The sequence below is a fragment of the Ovis canadensis genome, chromosome 3, assembly GCF_042477335.2.
Source record: "Ovis canadensis isolate MfBH-ARS-UI-01 breed Bighorn chromosome 3, ARS-UI_OviCan_v2, whole genome shotgun sequence".
Classification (NCBI taxonomy): domain Eukaryota; kingdom Metazoa; phylum Chordata; class Mammalia; order Artiodactyla; family Bovidae; genus Ovis; species Ovis canadensis.
The window spans coordinates 4,071,000-4,089,599 of record NC_091247.1 but is presented as its reverse complement, the minus strand read 5'-3'; the positions used below and the strand labels follow the sequence as shown (position 1 = coordinate 4,089,599).

The 18,600-nt window shown below is 52.4% G+C and overlaps 1 protein-coding gene across 6 annotated transcripts in view; it reads right to left on the bottom strand.

The window, feature by feature from the left end:
• Positions 1–18,600, bottom strand: part of AK8 (adenylate kinase 8) — a 133,894-nt gene that overhangs the window by 101,941 nt on the left and 13,353 nt on the right. For all 6 annotated transcript variants that reach the window (XM_069582093.1, XM_069582094.1, XM_069582095.1 and 3 more), the window contains one exon: positions 10,069–10,137. In XM_069582093.1, the coding sequence (XP_069438194.1) occupies positions 10,069–10,137 (69 nt within the window). The remainder of the gene's footprint in view (positions 1–10,068; positions 10,138–18,600) is intronic.

Sequence of the window (18,600 nt, the reverse complement as noted above, 5' to 3'; positions counted from 1 at the left end):
TTTTCCAGTGGTCATGTATGGATGTGAGAATTGGACTATAAAGAAAGCTGAGTGCCAAAGAATTGATGCTTTTGTACTGTGATGTTGGAGAAGACTCTTGAGAGTTCCTTGGATTGCAAGGAGATCCAACCAGTCCATCCTAAAGGAGATCAGTCCTGGGTGTTCATTGGAAGGACTGATGTTGAAGCTGAAACTCCAATACTTTGGCCACCTGATGCGAAGAGCTGACTCATTTGAAAAGACCCTGTTGCTGGGAAAGATTGAGGTCAGGAGGAGAAGGGGATGACAGAGGATGAGATGGTTAGATGGCATCACTGACTCGATGGACATGGGTTTGGGTGGACTCTGGGAGTTGGTGATGGACAGGGAGGCCTGGCGTGCTGTGGTTCATGGGGTTGCAAAGTCAGACACGACTGAGCGACTAAACTGAACTGAACTGAACATTCTGCAGTGAAGAAATAAATTCGTTCATTTTTGAAAAGCAACCCCTCCAGAAACAATATGAAGAAAGGATTAGGAAGAAACCCTGGTAGCTGTGAGAGATGAATCAGCAGCCAGAGAGGGAAAGGGTTTCTTAGTAAAATCCAAAGAACAGTGCAGGGGGACTTCCCTGGTGTCCCGCAGCTAAGACTCTGGGCTCCCAATGCAGGGGGCCTGGGCTGCACCCCTGGTCAGGGAACTAGTTTCCACATGCTGCAACTGAGAGTGGGCACAATCAAAGACATAAACACATTAAAAAGAAAAAGAAAAAAAACAGTGGAGGTGACTACAGAGGTGAAGGTGAGGTTTGGAATCTCTCTGCCAGACTTCGTGAGCCCCCTGCCTCACTTCCTGGCTTCCCTGGCCCTACAGACACGGTCTCAAGCACCCGGCACTCTTGGACTCCAAGAACTCAGCTGCCCCTAAAGAAAAGGCAATGGGTCCCCGACATGTAGCGCCCACCTGCTTTCTACAATTCCAATACAAAGCGCTAATTTCTCTTTCTTTAATATCTTTGGTGGTCACTTCAAAGAGCGCTGCATTAGACCAAAAAAAAAAAAAAGAGGAAAAGAAAAAAAACGGAAAAAGGCAACCCTGGCGGGTTGTGATTGCATCTTTTTCCCTGAACACTGCTCCCTGCCTCCTCTCTGTGCTCTGAATTACCCATCCAGTCCCTGTGTAGCTAAATAATAATAATTACCATACAAATGAATATGCATATAAGCAAGAAAGCCTGTTTATTTTGGATGAGGGTTTGTTTTGTTTCTCAATGAACAGAGCACATAATTAGGCGCCTTTCCTCTTCCTCTTGAAATTCTGTCTCCACTGGGAAGAGATGAAAAAGGTACTGGATGCCCCTGGAAGCTCAGAAGAAATTTTAAAACAAATTAAAGGAGATATTTCTTTACTTGGCAGGTAACAATGGCCTGGACATGATTGGAATCAGAATGTCAAGCTAGAAGGAGCTCTAGAGAGCAAATATGAGCCCAGTGGAGACACAGAAGCAGAGGAAGGTGAGGTACTCGCTGGAGAGAGACAGCCGAGTAATGATCAGACAAGAACAGAGGGGCCAAAAACATCTTGGTTCGGGGGCTGACTGTGGGGACGCTGGGCAAGACCCTGAAAGCCTTAAGACGCTGCATCCCTAAAACATGGACGATGATAGCCCGCCTCTACTGGGCTGCTGCACAGATTAAACAAGATCATGAACACGGCCCGCAGTCCTAGACCCCCCATCAGTGGTCACCATCAACAGTGTAGTAATCACAGCCTGTCTGCATTGTGTCCTCACGGGGAAGTGCAGGGGACGAGGCGCCAGACTGGCCTCCCAAGCCTTTGTTTGGAGTCCAGACAACAACTGCCACCATCACCAAAACACCAATGATAATGATGATTATCTTCCACTATTATATCTTTTTGCCTTTTTATACTGTCCGTGGGGTTCTCGCTGCAACAACTGGACTGATTTGCCATTCCCTCCTCCAGTGGGCCACTTTTTGTCAGAACTCTTCACTATGATCTGTCTGTCCTGGGTAGCCCGGCACGGCGTGGCTCAGAGAGTCACTGAGTTACACAAGCCCCTTTGCCATGACGATGCTGTGATCCTGAATATTCATTGGAAGGACTGAGGCTGAGGCTGAAGCTCCAATACTTTGGCCACCTGATGTGAAGAGCTGACTCCCTAGAAAAGACCCTGATGCTGGGAAAGGTTGAGGGCAAGAGGAGAAGTGGATGACAGAGGATGAGATGGTTGGATGGCATCACCAACTCAATGGACATGAACCTGAGCAAACTCTGGGAGACACTGCAGGAACAGGGAAGCCTGGCGTGCTGCAGTCCATGGGGTTGCAAAGAGTGGGACAAGACTTAGGGAGTGAACAACAACGATAATATGACAAGTAGTTTTAATTCAACCCAGTGTTCAACATGATACACAGTAGAGTCGTATAGTCCAACATAAATAGGAGTAGTACCACTTATGATGTGATTAATTAATAATAGTCGTAAGTGTTCTGACCACTTCGATAACGATGTAGCTGCTGGTGAGGACTTGAGATGCCTGGTCTCACGCTTTGTCCATGCTGCAGCTGTGCAGCCAGGCTTGCATAAGCTCAAGAAAGGCTTATAGGAGTTAAGTGTGTGTTTAGAGACTATTATAGATCACCAAGGACAAATGGGATGCCCAGCTACAATCACAGAGTGCCATCATGTTTTCCCCAGAAACAATGACTCAGTAACTTACAGAGATCAAAAAAGTTTTCCGTAGACAATCATATGATTGTCTGGCTCCCGAGTCTGGATTGTGGCTGGATCTTTGTGTCATGGGTTCCAGGGGGTTTGACTCACCAGTGAGACTCACCCAACCATCCATCCTAATTCCATGCCTCTGAAGTCTAGGCTGAACGCTTACACCCTGGAAACAGTCACTTAGATAAATAACTTTCACAAATTAAGACTGTTTTGAATGTTTTGAGACTGGGAAGGCTGGCGTCTCTGGGGGTCACTCGGCATCCAGATGCCCGGCTTTCACATCAGTTGGTTCAAGGTCGTCGACAGCATGACACTGGCTGCTCCCTCTCTTCCCTTCCTCCCAGCACGCCTCCCCGCCGCCCTTGGCCTTCTGCACAGCTCAGGGGTCTGGGCTGGGGAAGGTCCCCCAGGGGCCTCCCTCCCTTCTCCTAGACACACCTTTATGCTGGGTATCTGCCGGGCCCTCTTTCTGGAAGCTTGTCCTCCCAGGCACCCATCTCTAGCTGACATCCGACTGCACATCTCATCTGGTTTGTCATCTGTCTCCCCACAGCTAGAATCTGCGCTCCTTGAGAGCAGGCATTTCACTCTGTTGCTCACAGTCTTGGCATTTGGCGCACACGGGAATGAATGGATGAACAGACAAGTGCCTGCAGGAAGCTCTGGCCTCCACCCAGGGAGCCACGTCCACCGGGGCTTCAGTTCGGCAGGGCTGTGACTGTGGCTCCCAAGCAGGTCCCAGGAGCTGGGACGGGAACTGAAGGCGTGCTCCCAGCCCACACGTTCACGACCACAGCCAGTCAGGCAGATATTCTGCTGCCAGGAGCTCTTGGCACATGGAATTTGCTGATCGGCCATGCTGTGTCCAGATGTGCTTTCATTTTATTTGTTTTGGTCACACTGCATGGTATATAGGATCCTAGTTCCCTGACCAGGCATCGAACTCAAGCACCCTGGAATGCCTTCATACATTGGAAGCATGGAGACTTAACCACTGGGCCATCAGGAAAGTCCCCCAGCTAGGCTTTTAAATATAGCCCTCATGAATGCAAACTGGTGTAACCACTATGGAAAACAATATGGAGGTTTCTCAAAAAACTAAAAATAGAAGTACCATGTGACCCAGTATTTCCACTCCTGGATACACATTAAAAAAAAAACACAAAAAACACTAATTTGAAAAGATGCATACATCCCAATGTTGACAGCAGCATTACTTACAACTGCAAAGACAGGTAAAAAACCTAATTGTCCATCAGCAGACGAATGGATAAAGAAGATATGGTGCGTGTATACAATGGAATATCACTCAGCCATAAAAAAGAAAGAAATCTGCAGCAACATGAACGACTTGGAGGGCATTATGCTAAGTGAAATAAATCAGACAGAGAAAGACAAGTTCTGTATCATATCACTTATGCTGCTGCTGCTGCTGCTAAGTCGCTTCAGTCGTGTCCGACTCTGTGCGACCCCATAGACGGCAGCCCACCAGGCTCCCCCGTCCCTGGGATTCTCCAGGCAAGAGCACCGGAGTGCGGTGCCATCACCTTCTCCGTGATATCACTTATATGTGGAGTCTAAAAAAATATAACAAACTAGTGAATGTAATGAGGAAGAAACTGAGAACAAACCACTGGGAAGAGAGGAGGGGAAGGGAGGGACAAGCAGGGTAGGGGATGAGGAGGCACAAACAATCATTATAAAATAAGCTACACAAGATGTATCGGACAGCACAGTCAGTCAGTCCGTCAGTTCGGTCGCTCAGTTGTGTCTGACTCTTTGCGACCCCATGAACCGCAGCACACCAGCCTCCCTGTCCATCACCAACTCCCAGAGTCCACCCAAACCCATGTCCATTGAGTTGGTGATGCCATCCAACCATCTCATCCTCTGTCGTCCCCTTCTCCTCCTGCCTTCAGTCTTTCCCAGCATCAGGGTCTTTTCAAATGAGTCAGCTCTTCGCATCAGGTGGCCAAAGTATTGGAGTTTCAGCTTCAACATCAGTCCCTCCAATGAACACTCAGGACTGATCTCCTTTAGGATGGACTGGTTGGATCTCCTCGCAGTTCAAGGGACTCTCTTTTTTTTTTTTTTTTTTTTTTTATACAAAGGCTTTCAATTTTATTTTATTTTTAACAAACATACATGGGACTCGATAAAGGTTACTAACTGAATGAGCTCTAACAGACAGGTTCTCTGTGGCTTTGACACACTCGGCTTCTAAATGATCAGCTAGCTAGTTAGGACTGTACACTTGGTACTTTTTGCGGTTGTTCAGTCATTCAATCATGTCCAGCTCTTTGCCACCTCATGGACTGTAGCCCACAAGGCTCCTCTGTCCATGGGATTTCCTAGGCAAGATTATGGGAGTGGGTTGCCATTTCCTTCTCCGAGTTCAAGGGACTCTCAAGAGTCTTCTCCAACACCACAGTTCAAAAGCATCAATTCTTCAGCACTCAGCTTTCTTCACAGTCGAACTCTCACAACCATACATGACCACTGGAAAAACCATAGCTTTGACCAGACAGACTTTTGTTGGCAAAGTAATGTCTCTGCTTTTTAATATGCTGTCTAGGTTGGTCATAACTTTCCTTCCAAGGAGTAAGCATCTTTTAATTGCATGGCTGCAATCACCATCTGTAGTGATTTTGGAGGCCCCCAAAATAAAGTCAGCCACTATTTCCCCATCTATTTCCCATGAAGTGATGGGACCAAATGCCATGATCTTCGTTTTCTGAATGTTGAGCTTTAAGCCAACTTTTTTACTCTCTTCTTTCACTTTCATCAAGAGGCTCTTTAGCTCCTCTTCACTTTCTGCCATAAGGGTGGTGTCATCTGCATATCTGAGGTTATTGATACTTCTCCCAGCAATCTTGATTCCAGCTTGTGCTTCTTCCAGTCCAGCGTTTCTCATGATGTACTCTGCATAGAAGTTAAATAAGCAGGGTGACAAGATACAGCCTTGACGTACTCCTTTTCCTATTTGGAACCAGTCTGTTGTTCCATGTCCAGTTCTAAGTGTTGCTTCCTGACCTGCATACAGATTTCTCAAGAGGCAGGTCAGGAGGTCTGGTATTCCCATCTCTTTCAGAATTTTCCACAGTTTATTGTGATCCACCCAATCAGAGGCTTTGGCATAGTCAATAAAGCAGAAATAGATGTTTTTCTGGAACTCTCTTGCTTTTTCCATGATCCAGCGGATGTTGACAATTTGATCTCTGGTTCCTCTGCCTTTTCTAAAACTCCCCTGGGCCTGTCTGTGGCCCCATCACCAGCCTTCTCAGTCAACCTTGCTTTGGCCACGTGAGACTCTGTCTCCAATGGCAGATGGTGAGCCCGGGACCCAGGGGACCACCGAGCTCACGGGGGCTTGAGGAGGAAGATGTGCTGAGGAAGGGGGTAGGGTCCCAGCAGGAAGGACAACGCAGTCTCTGGGGTGGGCGCTCAATTAGAGTGGGCGGAAGGAAGCCAGGGGACTTGGGAGCTGGGTCACAACGAGGGATCTTGGTTGCCATGAGAGTCTATGGTTAAGTGGCCTTTCTCCTAATATTGCTGGAAGGTGGAAGTTTGCTTTTTACTTAGAACTGAAGAGACAGAGCAGAAGTGTTTTTATCATCATGTGAAAGTAGCAGTTAGGACACGGATTGGCAAACTACAGCCTGCTGCCTGTTTTTATAAATAAAGTTTTATTGGAACAAACCATGCCCTTTCATTTGGGTATCATATATGGCTGCTTTCACATGACATCAGAGTTGAGTAATTGCAACAGAGACTATATGCAAAGGCTAAAATATTTACTATCTGGCCTGTGTCTCCCCCCTGATGTAGACTGGGCTTGGAGCTCTGGGCACCTGCCTATTCCTGGGTGGTGGATGACCACCCACTCACAGGGAACAGTCTCAAGTCAGAGGCAATCTGCCTGTTCAGACCAGACTTTGAAACTCAAACTGCAGTTAACTTGTGGCTCTCTGGTGATTTAGACCCACAAGGCTGAGGACCATGCGGAGCAAGGCTGTGAAAACTGCCACTCCTTCCCCAGTGCCTCCTTGGGGAGGAGCCCAGGTGTCTTACCAGATGGGGGCCTCGCCACCGTTTCAGCAAGTGTGTGCACATGTGTGTACACAAGCGCATGCACACGTCTTTTAAAAATACACGCACATATTTTAAAAAGCATACAGGTTCTGGTTCTGGGCAAGGAGGAGAAAACCATCCCTACCCTGTCACCTCCACTGACAGCAGCTATAGGATGGAATGCAAGGGGGCGCTCCTTGAGGACTCAGCAAGTGTATCCTAATAGGAGAACTGGGGAAGAAGACCAGATTGCAAGATCCCACAAAACCAGTATCCCCGGCCTGGTCTCTCCAGGTGGCCTGAAACCTGAGTTGAGCCGTAGGGAGGGACAGAGACGGGCCGGGAGCCCCTCTTTCTGGCTTGAGCAATACGAAAGGGGACTCCTGAGATGCAGAGAGGGTGGGGGAACCTCCCTGTGCTCTCTTCTTTTCTGCTTCTTTGCACTCCTGCCTTGAGGCCTTCCTGCTACAGTCACAGTGACAAAGGGGCTGCAGGGGCCTCACACTCCGTAGGCGCAGGGGCCCTCTCCTCTCCAGGCCCAGAGAACGCAGCAAAGCCCCACGAGCCTCCTCTCGCTGTCTTCCTAGCACTTGGCTCTGGTCGCAAGTGTAGTCACAGGAAGACTGTGACAGAGCCGGGTAGATCAAGGCCCAGCTTTCTGACCGAGAGGCCAAATAAAGGACAACCAGGGAACCAGAGGTCACCAGGAAGACAGCAGAGGGGGGGCGCAGGAAAGCGATGAGACGGTAGTTTATGGACTCCTGGTCACTTCTGAGCTGCGCACACACAGGTCCGACCCCAGCCTTCCAGCCTCCCTGAGAAATCAGCCACAGCACAGACCAGTGCCCAGGCCCCTCCAAGTGGCATCCACACGCACAGAGCAGGAGAGACCTGCACAACACCGCAAAGGCTTGAGAGCTGAGGTGGAAACCACAACCCAGAGAAGGTGGCTAGAACTCGTGACCAGAGCCCAACTGGGCCAGTCATTTGCTAAGACAAAAATATCAACGTTTGCCATGGAATTCAAGCAGGACTCAGAGCCTGAGAGCAATATTTTGAACATTCAGGATACAAAATTACTAAGGACAGGGCTTCCCTGGTAGCTCAGTGGTAAAGAATCCACCTGCTAATACAGGAGACACAGGTTCGACCCCTGGTCCAGGAGGATCCCACATGCCGCGGGGCAGCTGGGTCTGGGAGCCGAAACCGTGAAGCCCATGCTCTGGAGCCCGTTCGCCACGGCAGGAGAAGTCAGCACAGTGAGAAGGCCATGCACTGCAGCTGGAGGGTGGCCTCCACTTGCTGCAAGTAGAGAAAAGCTCACGAAGCAGCAAGGACCCAGCCCAGCCATAAATAAATAAACAAAGAATTTTTTAAATTACTAAGCACAGGGAGAACCAAGACAATTTCATTTCATGTGGGAAAAGATATCAGACACCACTACCAACATGATTCTGGTGTTAGAATTATCAGACAAGACACAAAAGCAGCTGTTATTTAAATAACCGCAACAACAGACCTCCAAGTAAATGAATGGACACATTGCAAGTCTTAGCCAAGAGACAGAAGGAAGAGAGAAAAACCAACTGGAGCTTTCAGAACTGAAAAATACAATAATCAGAATTTAAAACTCAGTGGATGAGCTCCACAGTAGAATTCAGATGAGAGAGAAGAGATTTAATGAGCCCGAAGCTAGTTCAATACAAATGATGAAATCTTATCAACAGAGAGGGAAAAAAAAATAGAGCTTTAGTGAGGGAACATGAGCGAACACTGACAATCTGACCTGACCTTCATGCCACTGGGGTCTCGGAAGGAGCCAAGAGAAAGAGAACGGTGTGGAAAATTATGTGGGGAAGACATGGCTGGAAACTTCCCAAGCTTGAAGAAAAACGTAAACTCACAAATTCAAGGAATTCAGCAAACCCTGCAAAGAATAGTCCTCCAAAACCCACACCCAGATGTATCATAGTTAAACTTCTGAAAGTTAAAGGAAACAATCTTGAAAGCAGCAAGAGAGAAAAAATGCGTTATTTATAAGAGTTCTAATGACTATAGATTTTCACCAGAAACCACAGTGCTAAAATGGAACATTTATAAAGTGCTGAAAGAAAAAATTGTTGATCTAGGATTCTGAATCCAGAAAAAAACATCCTTCAGGAACGAAGTCAAAATAAAGACATTCTCAGGACCTTGCTGGTGGTCCAGTGGTTAAGACTCCATGCTTCCACTGCAGGGGGCCAGGAACTAAAATTCCACATGCTACGGGGCTCAGTTAAAAAATAAAAAAGTTAATTTAAAAAAAAATGAATAAAGATGTTCTCAGATGAAAGAAAAGCCTCCTCTAGAAGAATTGCTCAAAGAAGCTTTTCAGACAGAAAGGGACACTTGCAACGATAGGAATGGAGAACAAGAGAAATGGTAAATACCTGAATAAATACAACAAACAACTCTCTTGAGTTTTTAAAACATGTTTGATGACTGAGAGCAAAAATGATAACATCTGCCTGATGGGGTCTTGGTGCATATAGATGCAATACACACGACAGCTACACCAAGAGACGGAAGAGGTCTATATTGTGTGTTCCACCTGAAATGGTAAAACCGACTCGAAACAGACTGGGAATCTAAGTCCGTATATTGTAATCACTAGGTCATTCACTTTAAAAAAAGAGAGAGAGATAGTAAAAACAAACAAAAAAACACCCACAAGCAAAAAATTAAAATGGAATACTAAAAACAAATTCCAACAGTTGATAAATTGGATGAAGATGAAACATGTATTTCTTTTTATGAATCACAAGGTCACAATCCCTCAGCCCCCGCCCACCTGCCCCAGGGGGCCAACCTCCACGGAGGGCCTCACCGGAACCTCGGCCCTCTGACATCATGGGGTCTGGCGGAAGAGGACTAGTGAGAGAGCAGGGGACGGACTGAGAGCTAGGCCCCAGCTCTGCCTCTGGCCCGGCAGGTCCAGGTCCCCCAGCCCTGCACAGCTTCGGCCCTGTGTGGCGATCCAGCTTATCCCTACAGGGGCCTGACAGCTCCCCAGGCGCCTCCTTGTTGCTTTTCCTCCATCCCAGGTGAAGCCCACGTGCACAGTCTGACCTTTGCCAGACTTCAGAGCTGCACCCTTCTCTGCAGGTCATCTCTGCTCTGGGACATGAACACGCAGCCCCAACCTCCGACCCTCCCTCATCTGGTGACAGAGTCCCGTCCCCGGAGCCCCCCAGCTCCCGCCACCCGGCTCCACACACGGCTTCTCACCCTCCTGATGCAGTCCTCTTCCTTCAGGCGCTCCTGCATCAGTCTGATGAGCAGCATGTTGGGTACCATCTAAAGGAAAGATGACACAGGATGAGGGCCTGCCCCGCCATGTGGGGCTCAAGGGGACACAGAGCTGGCAGGCCAGTGGACTCTGCTAAGGCCCAAGGACCCGGTCCTGTGGCCATGAAGCTTCTCCAGATCCCTGACCAGGGCCCTGTGGCCTCCATGAAGTCCAGGGCCAACCTGTGGCCCCAGGGTGGTCCAGACTCCTTGAGAGCGCCCCTACCCCATGCATGTGCATCCAACTCCACTCGCTTGCTTCTCCAGCGCCCCGCCCCGCCCCAGATGCTCTCCCCCACCCCCACCTGGGTGACTCCAGGCTCCCCAAGTGCCACTGCCTGCAAGCAGCCCTCCCTGACTCTTCCCCTGGCTGGGCTGGGGGCTGCCATGATCCTCCATGGCAAACTCTGTTACTGCGCTAAACATGTGGCCTTCCAGGGGCCTGTGCACACATCTGTCTCCCCAAAGAGCTTCAGTTCCTGGATGAAGGGGACTGAGTCTTCCTCTCTTTGGCTGCCAGACACTGACGTGCAGGAGGGAGCGAGTCCTGCCCATGTCTTCCCATCCCCACGTCCCGTGAAGCGGGCCCTGGTGTTCCATGGTGTTTGTCCCACGGAGATGGGCCAATGCTAGAAAGGAGGGCTTTCTCCCCCGGAGACCTGGCTGTGAGGTGCTGGCCCGCACCCCTTCCCGCCTGCACCAGCACAGCGTCAGGGGCGGAGGAAGCCCTGCTGACCTGTGACCTAACGGCACGTCATGCTCCTTAATCCACTCAGTAAGTAGTGAGCCTGCGGCGGCTTCTGCCGAGTGTATGTTGGGTGCCAGGCTGCGGCAGCCCACGTTTGCAGCTCCGTACAGTCGGTACTATTGTCATCCTCCTTTTACGGTTGGGCCTCAGAGAGGTTAGGCCATCTCCCCAGGGCTACACAGCCAGGTAAGGGCAGAGGTGGGACCTGAACCCGATCAGGCCAGGCTCGGGGAGATTGGACCAGTGCAGGGTGACGCTCAGAGCGGCCTTCCTTCCGTTTCCTCTCTTCTCAGCAGCCTCTCTCTTGGACCAGAACTGACGTCCCATTTTTCACAAGGTCTGTTCTTTCTAACAAAGCCTCACATGCCCCAGAGCCAATGCCCCTGGAAAACTCACTCCCAGGTGTCGCCATGATCCCCGGTCACTAACAGCTGGTGGTTCTCCCCAAACTCCCCAACCTGGCCAGCCCCAGCCCACCTCCCAAGCTACCTCAGGGCTGACTGGTCTCCAGAAGGGGCTGGACTTCTGCCAGGTGCAGGGGAGGGTCCTTGCGTCCAGGGCCGAGCAGGTTTGCGCTGGGCGCACACAGAGGCACCCGGCTATGGGGCGAGGGGCAGAGGAGACCTATCTTACACTCTCTGGGCCAAGCCGGGGACCCGGGAGGGACAGTGGGGACAAGCACCTTGCCCTGATTTCCCCAAGGATCCTTAGGGTGAATGGGAGCCCTGGCAACATTTTAGTGATGCTGGAGAAAAGTCTGGATCTCTCATTCTAGACCCAGCATTCAGAGTGACCAGATCCTGCTTCAGGAACGCTGACTCTGCCTGGAGTGCTGCAGGGATGCCTGAAGGGACAGAGCTGGGACATCACAGAGCTGCTGGGACAGGTCAGGGGGATGCGCGGGGCTGCTGACTTAGATGTGGACATTAATAAGTGTTTGTACATGTGGAGAACACGTCCACACCTCACTCTCATTAGAGCCTAGGAGCAAGGGTCGGGAAAACAGACGGTGCCCGGCCCCGCTAACTACTGATGTTTGCCATGTTTATCTGTGCGAGGGAACAGTTCGGTCAGTTTGCACACAAGAGTGATTCTGACACAGCGAATGGGGTACTGGACGTGCAGAGAGGACCTTGGAGGTGAGGGGACAGTCCTCTCCGGGGCTTGAGGTATCCTGGATTCTCCAGAAGTGACCTGACCTGCCATCTCCTTGAGCTGTTTGAATGGGTCCCCAACAAGAGCAGGCTGGGCTTGGGCAGATGGAGGTGGTGGTGAAGGATGCCCCGGGAACTGGCCCACAGGGGAGGGTCAGAGGCCAGAGGGGGAGGGGGAGGAAGGTCGTGAGTAGTGATCCAGGAGGTTCTCTCTGGATTCAGGAGAAGGACGTTCCCAGGGAGAACCTTGGGGGCCCACTGGACTGGCTGGGGACTCAGATGCTCTCCATCTGGGCCTTGACCACCCACTAAGGACCCTGGCCAGTGCCTTCAAAGCTTTGAGTCTTGCTTTCTGAGTCTGTAAATGAGATGCAGACAAGGTCCTTCAGTGTTGCCGTGAGGATTAGTGAGGTGGGACACGTGGCTGCTGGTGTGTGTGTGGCCCCCAGCAAGGACTTGGTGCTGTGGCAATCGTTAGCCGGGGGCACCCTTAATAAACCCAGGACATGAGTGAAATCATCAGGGGCAGGAACTCTGCTGTCCACTGGATCCAAAGCTGAGAGGATGGAAGAGCTGGAGCGGCAGCAGCCACTTTGCAGGCACAAGGGGCGTATAAGGGAAGAAACCCAGCACAAGAGGAGAGAGACACCAGGTTTCTCAGCCCCAGAATGGCTTTTCCAGGATGTCAGATTCGAAGAGGAAGAGCACACCTTGAAAGTCATGGGCCTCTTCTACAAAGTGGGCCGCAAAAGCAGGAGCAGGAGAGCGAGCGAAGAACGAGAGGCACACTCAGAAGAGCAGGCCAGAGGCCAGCCAGCACCCAGCCCGTTTCAGTATCTCCTAAGGCACCTCTGTGTCCTTACATCTGCCCTCCGTCCTGCTTAAGCCAGTAGTTCTCAACTGGAACACACATCTTGGAAGAGCTTGTTAACACACAGATCACTGGCCCCGCCCCAGGGTTCTGACTCCACAGGTCTGGGGTGGGGCTGGGAATCTGCATTTTGAGCAAGTTTTCAGGTGATGCTGAGGATACTGGTCCAGGGACCACACCTGGAGAACCACTGGCTTAAACAAACTCCAGCATCCGAGAGCCCCATGGTACATGGAAGAAGTTGCTGGAGAGTGACCTATCCTGCTGGTGCCCATGTTGCCCCAACTAGAGCCCCCCAAGACTGGCGAGGGGAACGGGGAGGAGCACTGCCCCTCCCCTCCACGTGGTTCCTATCCTTTCCTGTCCCTGGGTGTCCCTGCCGACCCCAGAAACAGTGATTTCCACCCCATGATTCCTCCCCTTTCCTGCCATCACCCATTCAGGAGACAGCATTCAAACAGGTTTTGGGACACGGGGGATGGGGGGGTGCAAGCCCATCAAAGAACACGGGTTGAAAGGCGACAGGTCTGGGTGGAGCGTGGTGCCCCCCATGGTCTGCGCGGCGGGGGACAGGCTGGCGACTTTGAGCGCGGCCCCTCTCGGGTGCCCCCCACCGCTCCCTGCCTCGGTGCTGTCTCGGTACCAGCTTTGATGTGTCATGTCAGTGGCGGGGGCCTCCCGGGGGCCGCTGCTCGGAGCCCTGCCAAACTGTCTTTGCGGCAATCAGGCTCCCTCCTTCCCAAGCTCTGCCACGCTCTTCCACCCCTGCCCCCAAAGTGTGGCTTTGGGGGAGAATCAGGGACAAACTGGATGGAGCCCAGTGCAGTCCCTGCTGGTCACCGAGAAGGTCAGCACAGGTGCAGGCCCCCGGCCCTTGTCTTCCCATGCAGGGGCAATGCGACAGCCCGCTGGCCAGGCGCTTTGCCATAACGGGCAGAATCAGCTGTGTGGCTCCAGTTTGGACCTTTCTTCTCCCAGCACCCAGGCCCAGGACAGAACTGCTGGCTGGGAACCTCGCAGGTGCCTCCCCTGTCCCAACGGGGCAGCCTCTGGTGTGGCCGCTCAAGCCCTGTCTGTCCCCGGGCACCTCACTGAACTTTTCAAGCCCAAGCTTCTTTTCCTGGGATGACAGAAGCCTGCATGGTCTCATCACCAGGCCCCGCCCTCGGGGCCCCTGACGTCCCCGTGTCACCCTTGGGTGGACGCTTGCTCAGGAATTGCAGGTGTCCTAATCGATGGTACAAACTTCAGTCTGGAGCAGAGCGGGGAGGGGAAGAGTTGAGGCTCCCGGTCGGCCTGACGGCGTCCCCTTGCCTCTGAAGGGGCTGCTGCTGGGGGAGGAAAGGCATACTTGGACTGGAACTCACTTAAGACTTGATTAGAGAATTCTTTAAAGACAACTCTTCTTTTCAAAGTTTCTGCCACTTCTCAGGGCTGTCAGAACAGGTTTCCGTGGCAGAGACTCTCCTAGTTCTAGCTTCCAAAACAGTGACAGGAGATGGTGGGGGTGGGGTGGGGAGCAGGGGCCCGGGTTTTGAAGGGATCTCACAGACCCCGGCAAGGGGCAGCCGACAGCCCCACAGAGGGAGGGGGCCGGAAGGGAGACCCGAGGGTGGGAACGGCCAGCGAACTTGAAAGGAGCCAAGGAGACTGGTCCTTGGGCTCCTCTGCCCGCCTCCTGGGCTGTAACTTCCTCCACCACCCCAAATCTTCCCAGAGGACCGTTCTGCACCACCACCTAGAAGGGCAGACAGGGAAGGGCCGAGCGCACAGGGAGCAGCCAGGAGGCAGGTGGGATGGCGGGGTGGGGTGGGGGACGGAGACTAGCTAGACCACCCCAGAGGACTGGGAGCCAGGACTGAGGGGAGATCCTGGGAAGCTTTGCAGGGGACCACACTCTGTGTGGGTATTGGCAGGCCGAGAGCACAAGTCTCATGATCTGGATGTTATTAAACAGTGATGACACCTGGGCACTTGGGTGCATCAGGCTCCATCAGGCTCTTGATTTGTAAATGGGACTGAAGGGAGGAGCTAAACAGAACTGAAGTTAGGAAGAACCCAGCTTTGGCATGTTCTGGCTGGGCCAGCCTTCAGAGTGTGGGTCATTTAGTCACACAACAAACACAGGCTGGTCTGTTCCTTATGCAAGGTTCCAAAAGAAACCTCGATTTAGCGATCACTGCACGTACAACAGAGAAGGCAATGGCTCCCCACTCCAGTACTGCTGTCGGAGGAGCCTGGAGGGCTGCAGTCCATGGGGTCACTGAGGGTCGGACACGACTGAACAACTTCACTTTCACTTTTCACTTTCATGCATTGGAGAAGGAAATGGCAACCCACTCCAGTGTTCTTGCCTGGAGAATCCCAGGGACAGGGGAGCCTGGTGGGCTGCTGTCTATGGGGTCGCACAGAGTCGGACACGACTGAAGCGACTTGGCAGCAGCAGCAGCAGAGCTGTACAAATAACGACTGCCATGAGGAAAGATGGGTGGTGTGAGGGGTGGGCTCCCAGCTGATCAGATGAGGATTCCCCAGGGAGGGGAACTGACTCCAGATGCCCGGCCCCACATCCAGAGATCCAGACTAAGGCAGTCCCACGCTGCCGGGTGAGTAACCCGCTGCTTGGGTTGAGGACCTCTGGTTGGGGCAGTTTTACATTTGCAAATATGCATGCTTACTGCAGGGATTTCAATTAATAAAGCTTTTCTTTTTTCCTAGTAAAAATCTAAAATAATCAAGAGCGATCACATTCAACTTCAGCTACCAAGAAATGTCCCTTCCCCGTGGAAGCTCTTCACCTTCCGATCACATCCTGTGTGACGAGAGCCCAGTAGGACTTGACTCTTTTCTCCCTCGTTTCCCAAACTCCCAGAGGGGCCAGGACCAGGGGCCAGGACCAGGTTTGCTCTCAGGAGCCCCGGACACAAGCCCAAGGCGGGGCTCAAGCTCAGGCCATACAGGTGTGGGGTTGGCACCTGGGCAGGCGTTGCCTTCGGCCTCACACCCTGGGCTACAGTTGGCCTCACGCAGGCTCCCTACCCCACGCCACCCCCCTCTCCTGCGGGGGCCACCCTCTCTGAGCCTTTTTGTGGTGTTTGTGACGCTGACTCAGGTGGCAGGCTTAGAGACGGACCCAAAGGGAGCAGGTGAGGAACAGAGACTTGACAAAGCAGGTGAATTCAACCAACTTAATAACGAGGCGCCGCAGAGCGCCAAGGTGGCTTTGGTCCTCGTGGAGAGGAGATGAGAGACACCTGCCCGGGGAGGTGTTCCCAGGAGTGCCCCGGGGCAGGGTGGGCCAGTGGCAAGAACCGTGAGACACCCACCTCCTCGGGGGAGTTTAACCCTGAAGGGGCACTGGAGAAATATGGGTAAGTTTTCTAAGCATGACAGTGTAGGGCTGTGCCTTTATCTTTCGGGGTGTGGCAACAAAGACCTCTCGAAAGAGGAAAGCCCAGTCTGCCTAGTGGCAGTCTACGCCAACAGGGGGGTCGGCCGCAGCGCCAGCATCTGGCAGGCAGAGGACTGGGACGGCTTTATCGGCGCCCTGAGCTGGGCATCCTGTGCACGTGGTTAGGGGAGTGGACTTGGCCTTCCCCGGTCACAAGCCGGAAGTGGGGACAAGCATTAGGGAAGCTGGCAGTTCACTTTGAAGCAAGTCCTGGCCATTTGGGACTGACTGTGACCGGGGTTGTTGCTGGGCTTCCTGGACTGAACCAGAGGCGCAGGCTGACTTCCTCCCAGTCTAATAACTCTCAGCCCTCTGGCTTCTGAGGCCGGTTACTGAAGACAGCAGGTTGGTTTCCTGGGCCGGTTGCTGTGGCTGCAGGCCAGAGATCTCATCTGAGGTCTGGTCCAGCCATTGTATAATATATTCAGCCTCTCAGCAGATATAGACTAGCACAGTCTCAGATGAAATGAAGTGCAGGGCGGGTTTGCTTTCAAATGACCAGGAAGCAGGGGGCTGGGGCATCTCCATGGGTCAGAACTGCTATGAGCTGATGACGCTGCCTGAAGCCGGATGATGGGTCCGTGGATGTTCTTACATGCTTCCCACTGCTTCTGGGCACCTTTACAACCTCTTGTAACAACGCTACAAACCACCCAGACACAGAGCTGTTTCCCACCCCGGCGGCCTGGAACCCCCAGCCTCCTCAGCCACCCCTGCCTGTGCGGGTCTTCTGCCAGATGCTGGGTTCTTCCACATCGTTGCTTTCAGCACGACTCGGGTTGGCTCCAGAGTCCCTAAACCCTGCTGCCTGTATACTCAGAGCCACTTTCGGGGCTTAGCAGGTGCTCAGAGAACCCTCAGGAAATGACTGAGTCCAGAGACCAGCGACTGCATGAGGGCTTCCTTGTCCTGCGGCCTGGGCTGGGTACCCTCGGTACCCCCCTCCCCCTCGCCCCAGTGGCTATCAGCTCCCGGGGGCAAGGAGAAGGCACTCATCTTTGGGTCTCCCGTGGTTTGGCGGGAGGGTGCTTGGCACACAGGAGGCAATTGGGAAGTGTTTCAGCCACCGCTTGGAAATTACAAGATGGAGATGTCTTGGTTAACACCGACTGTATGAGAGAATTCCATATAGGAGGCAGAGCAGAGATTAACAGGAGAAAATTACGTATTTGAAGGTATTATTGCTGCTTGCAAAAGAGAGCTTTATAGGCTCTGGATCAGCAGCGCTTTAAAGACGAAGCTTAATGAGCGGCCTCGCGGGCAGGCGGCTCCGCGGCAAGGCCACGCGCCCCCTCGCCTCCTCAGAACCTTCCCCTCCTTCATCAGTCCTGACGCCCTGGCCTTTCATCTTCCCCCCACCCGAGCTTCCGAACCAAAGAACCCCAACAAGACACCCTTGAAAGCACTTCGATGTGGTCTGATAATTAGAGTAATGAAACCCAGGAGGAATTTTCTTAAACTCCCTCCTCGCTGTTGAATCTTATAAACCTAATAAAAGCATCTTTATCCTAGAAATCAGCCTCCCTCCCCTACCCTGGAAAGTTTAGCTTCTGCAGGAAATGAGATAACCGCTTTCTTTCTAAAACCGGATTCCCATTCCTGGGGCTGCCATCCCCCATACTCCAACCATACACTCGGACTCCGGCAAGACACAGGGGCCAGTCAGGGGGCATCGCTTGCTTCCCCAAGAGTCCTGGCCAGGAACATGGGGTCAGCAAGTGCTCTGGATTAAGCGGTTTTAGAGCTGGTTCACCAGCTGGGAGGGTAGAGAGGCTAGTCTTGCTGAGTGAGGTTTTCTTTCTCTTCCATCAAATTGTTACTTTCAGCAAATCAGCAAATTTGAGGCTGGGGGTTTGCCTAAGTGACATGTCATCCCCAGGAATGTCCTCACCCCAGCAGGCCTTCCTGCCCATGGCCGAGCTCCAGGGCCTCGACATATCCACTGTGCACACCCCTCACCAGAGCTGGCAGGGCCCCGCAGCCACCTGACCAGCAGGCCCACGCAGTTCCCTTTTCTGGAAACCTGGCCTTGGCGCTGCCTCTGGGGATGGTCTGAGCTGAAGACACAGGAACTGGGACGAGGTAGGCGGTCATGAGCAGGCAAGGACGACAGAGACGAAGGGACACAGAAGACGAAGGGAGAGCCACAGAGAGAATGGACACAAGGGACAAGCGACCACACAGGGCAGAGCAGGCCAGGGTGCTGCCCAGGTTCCGGCCTCAGAGATGGGGAGATGTATGGGTGCTT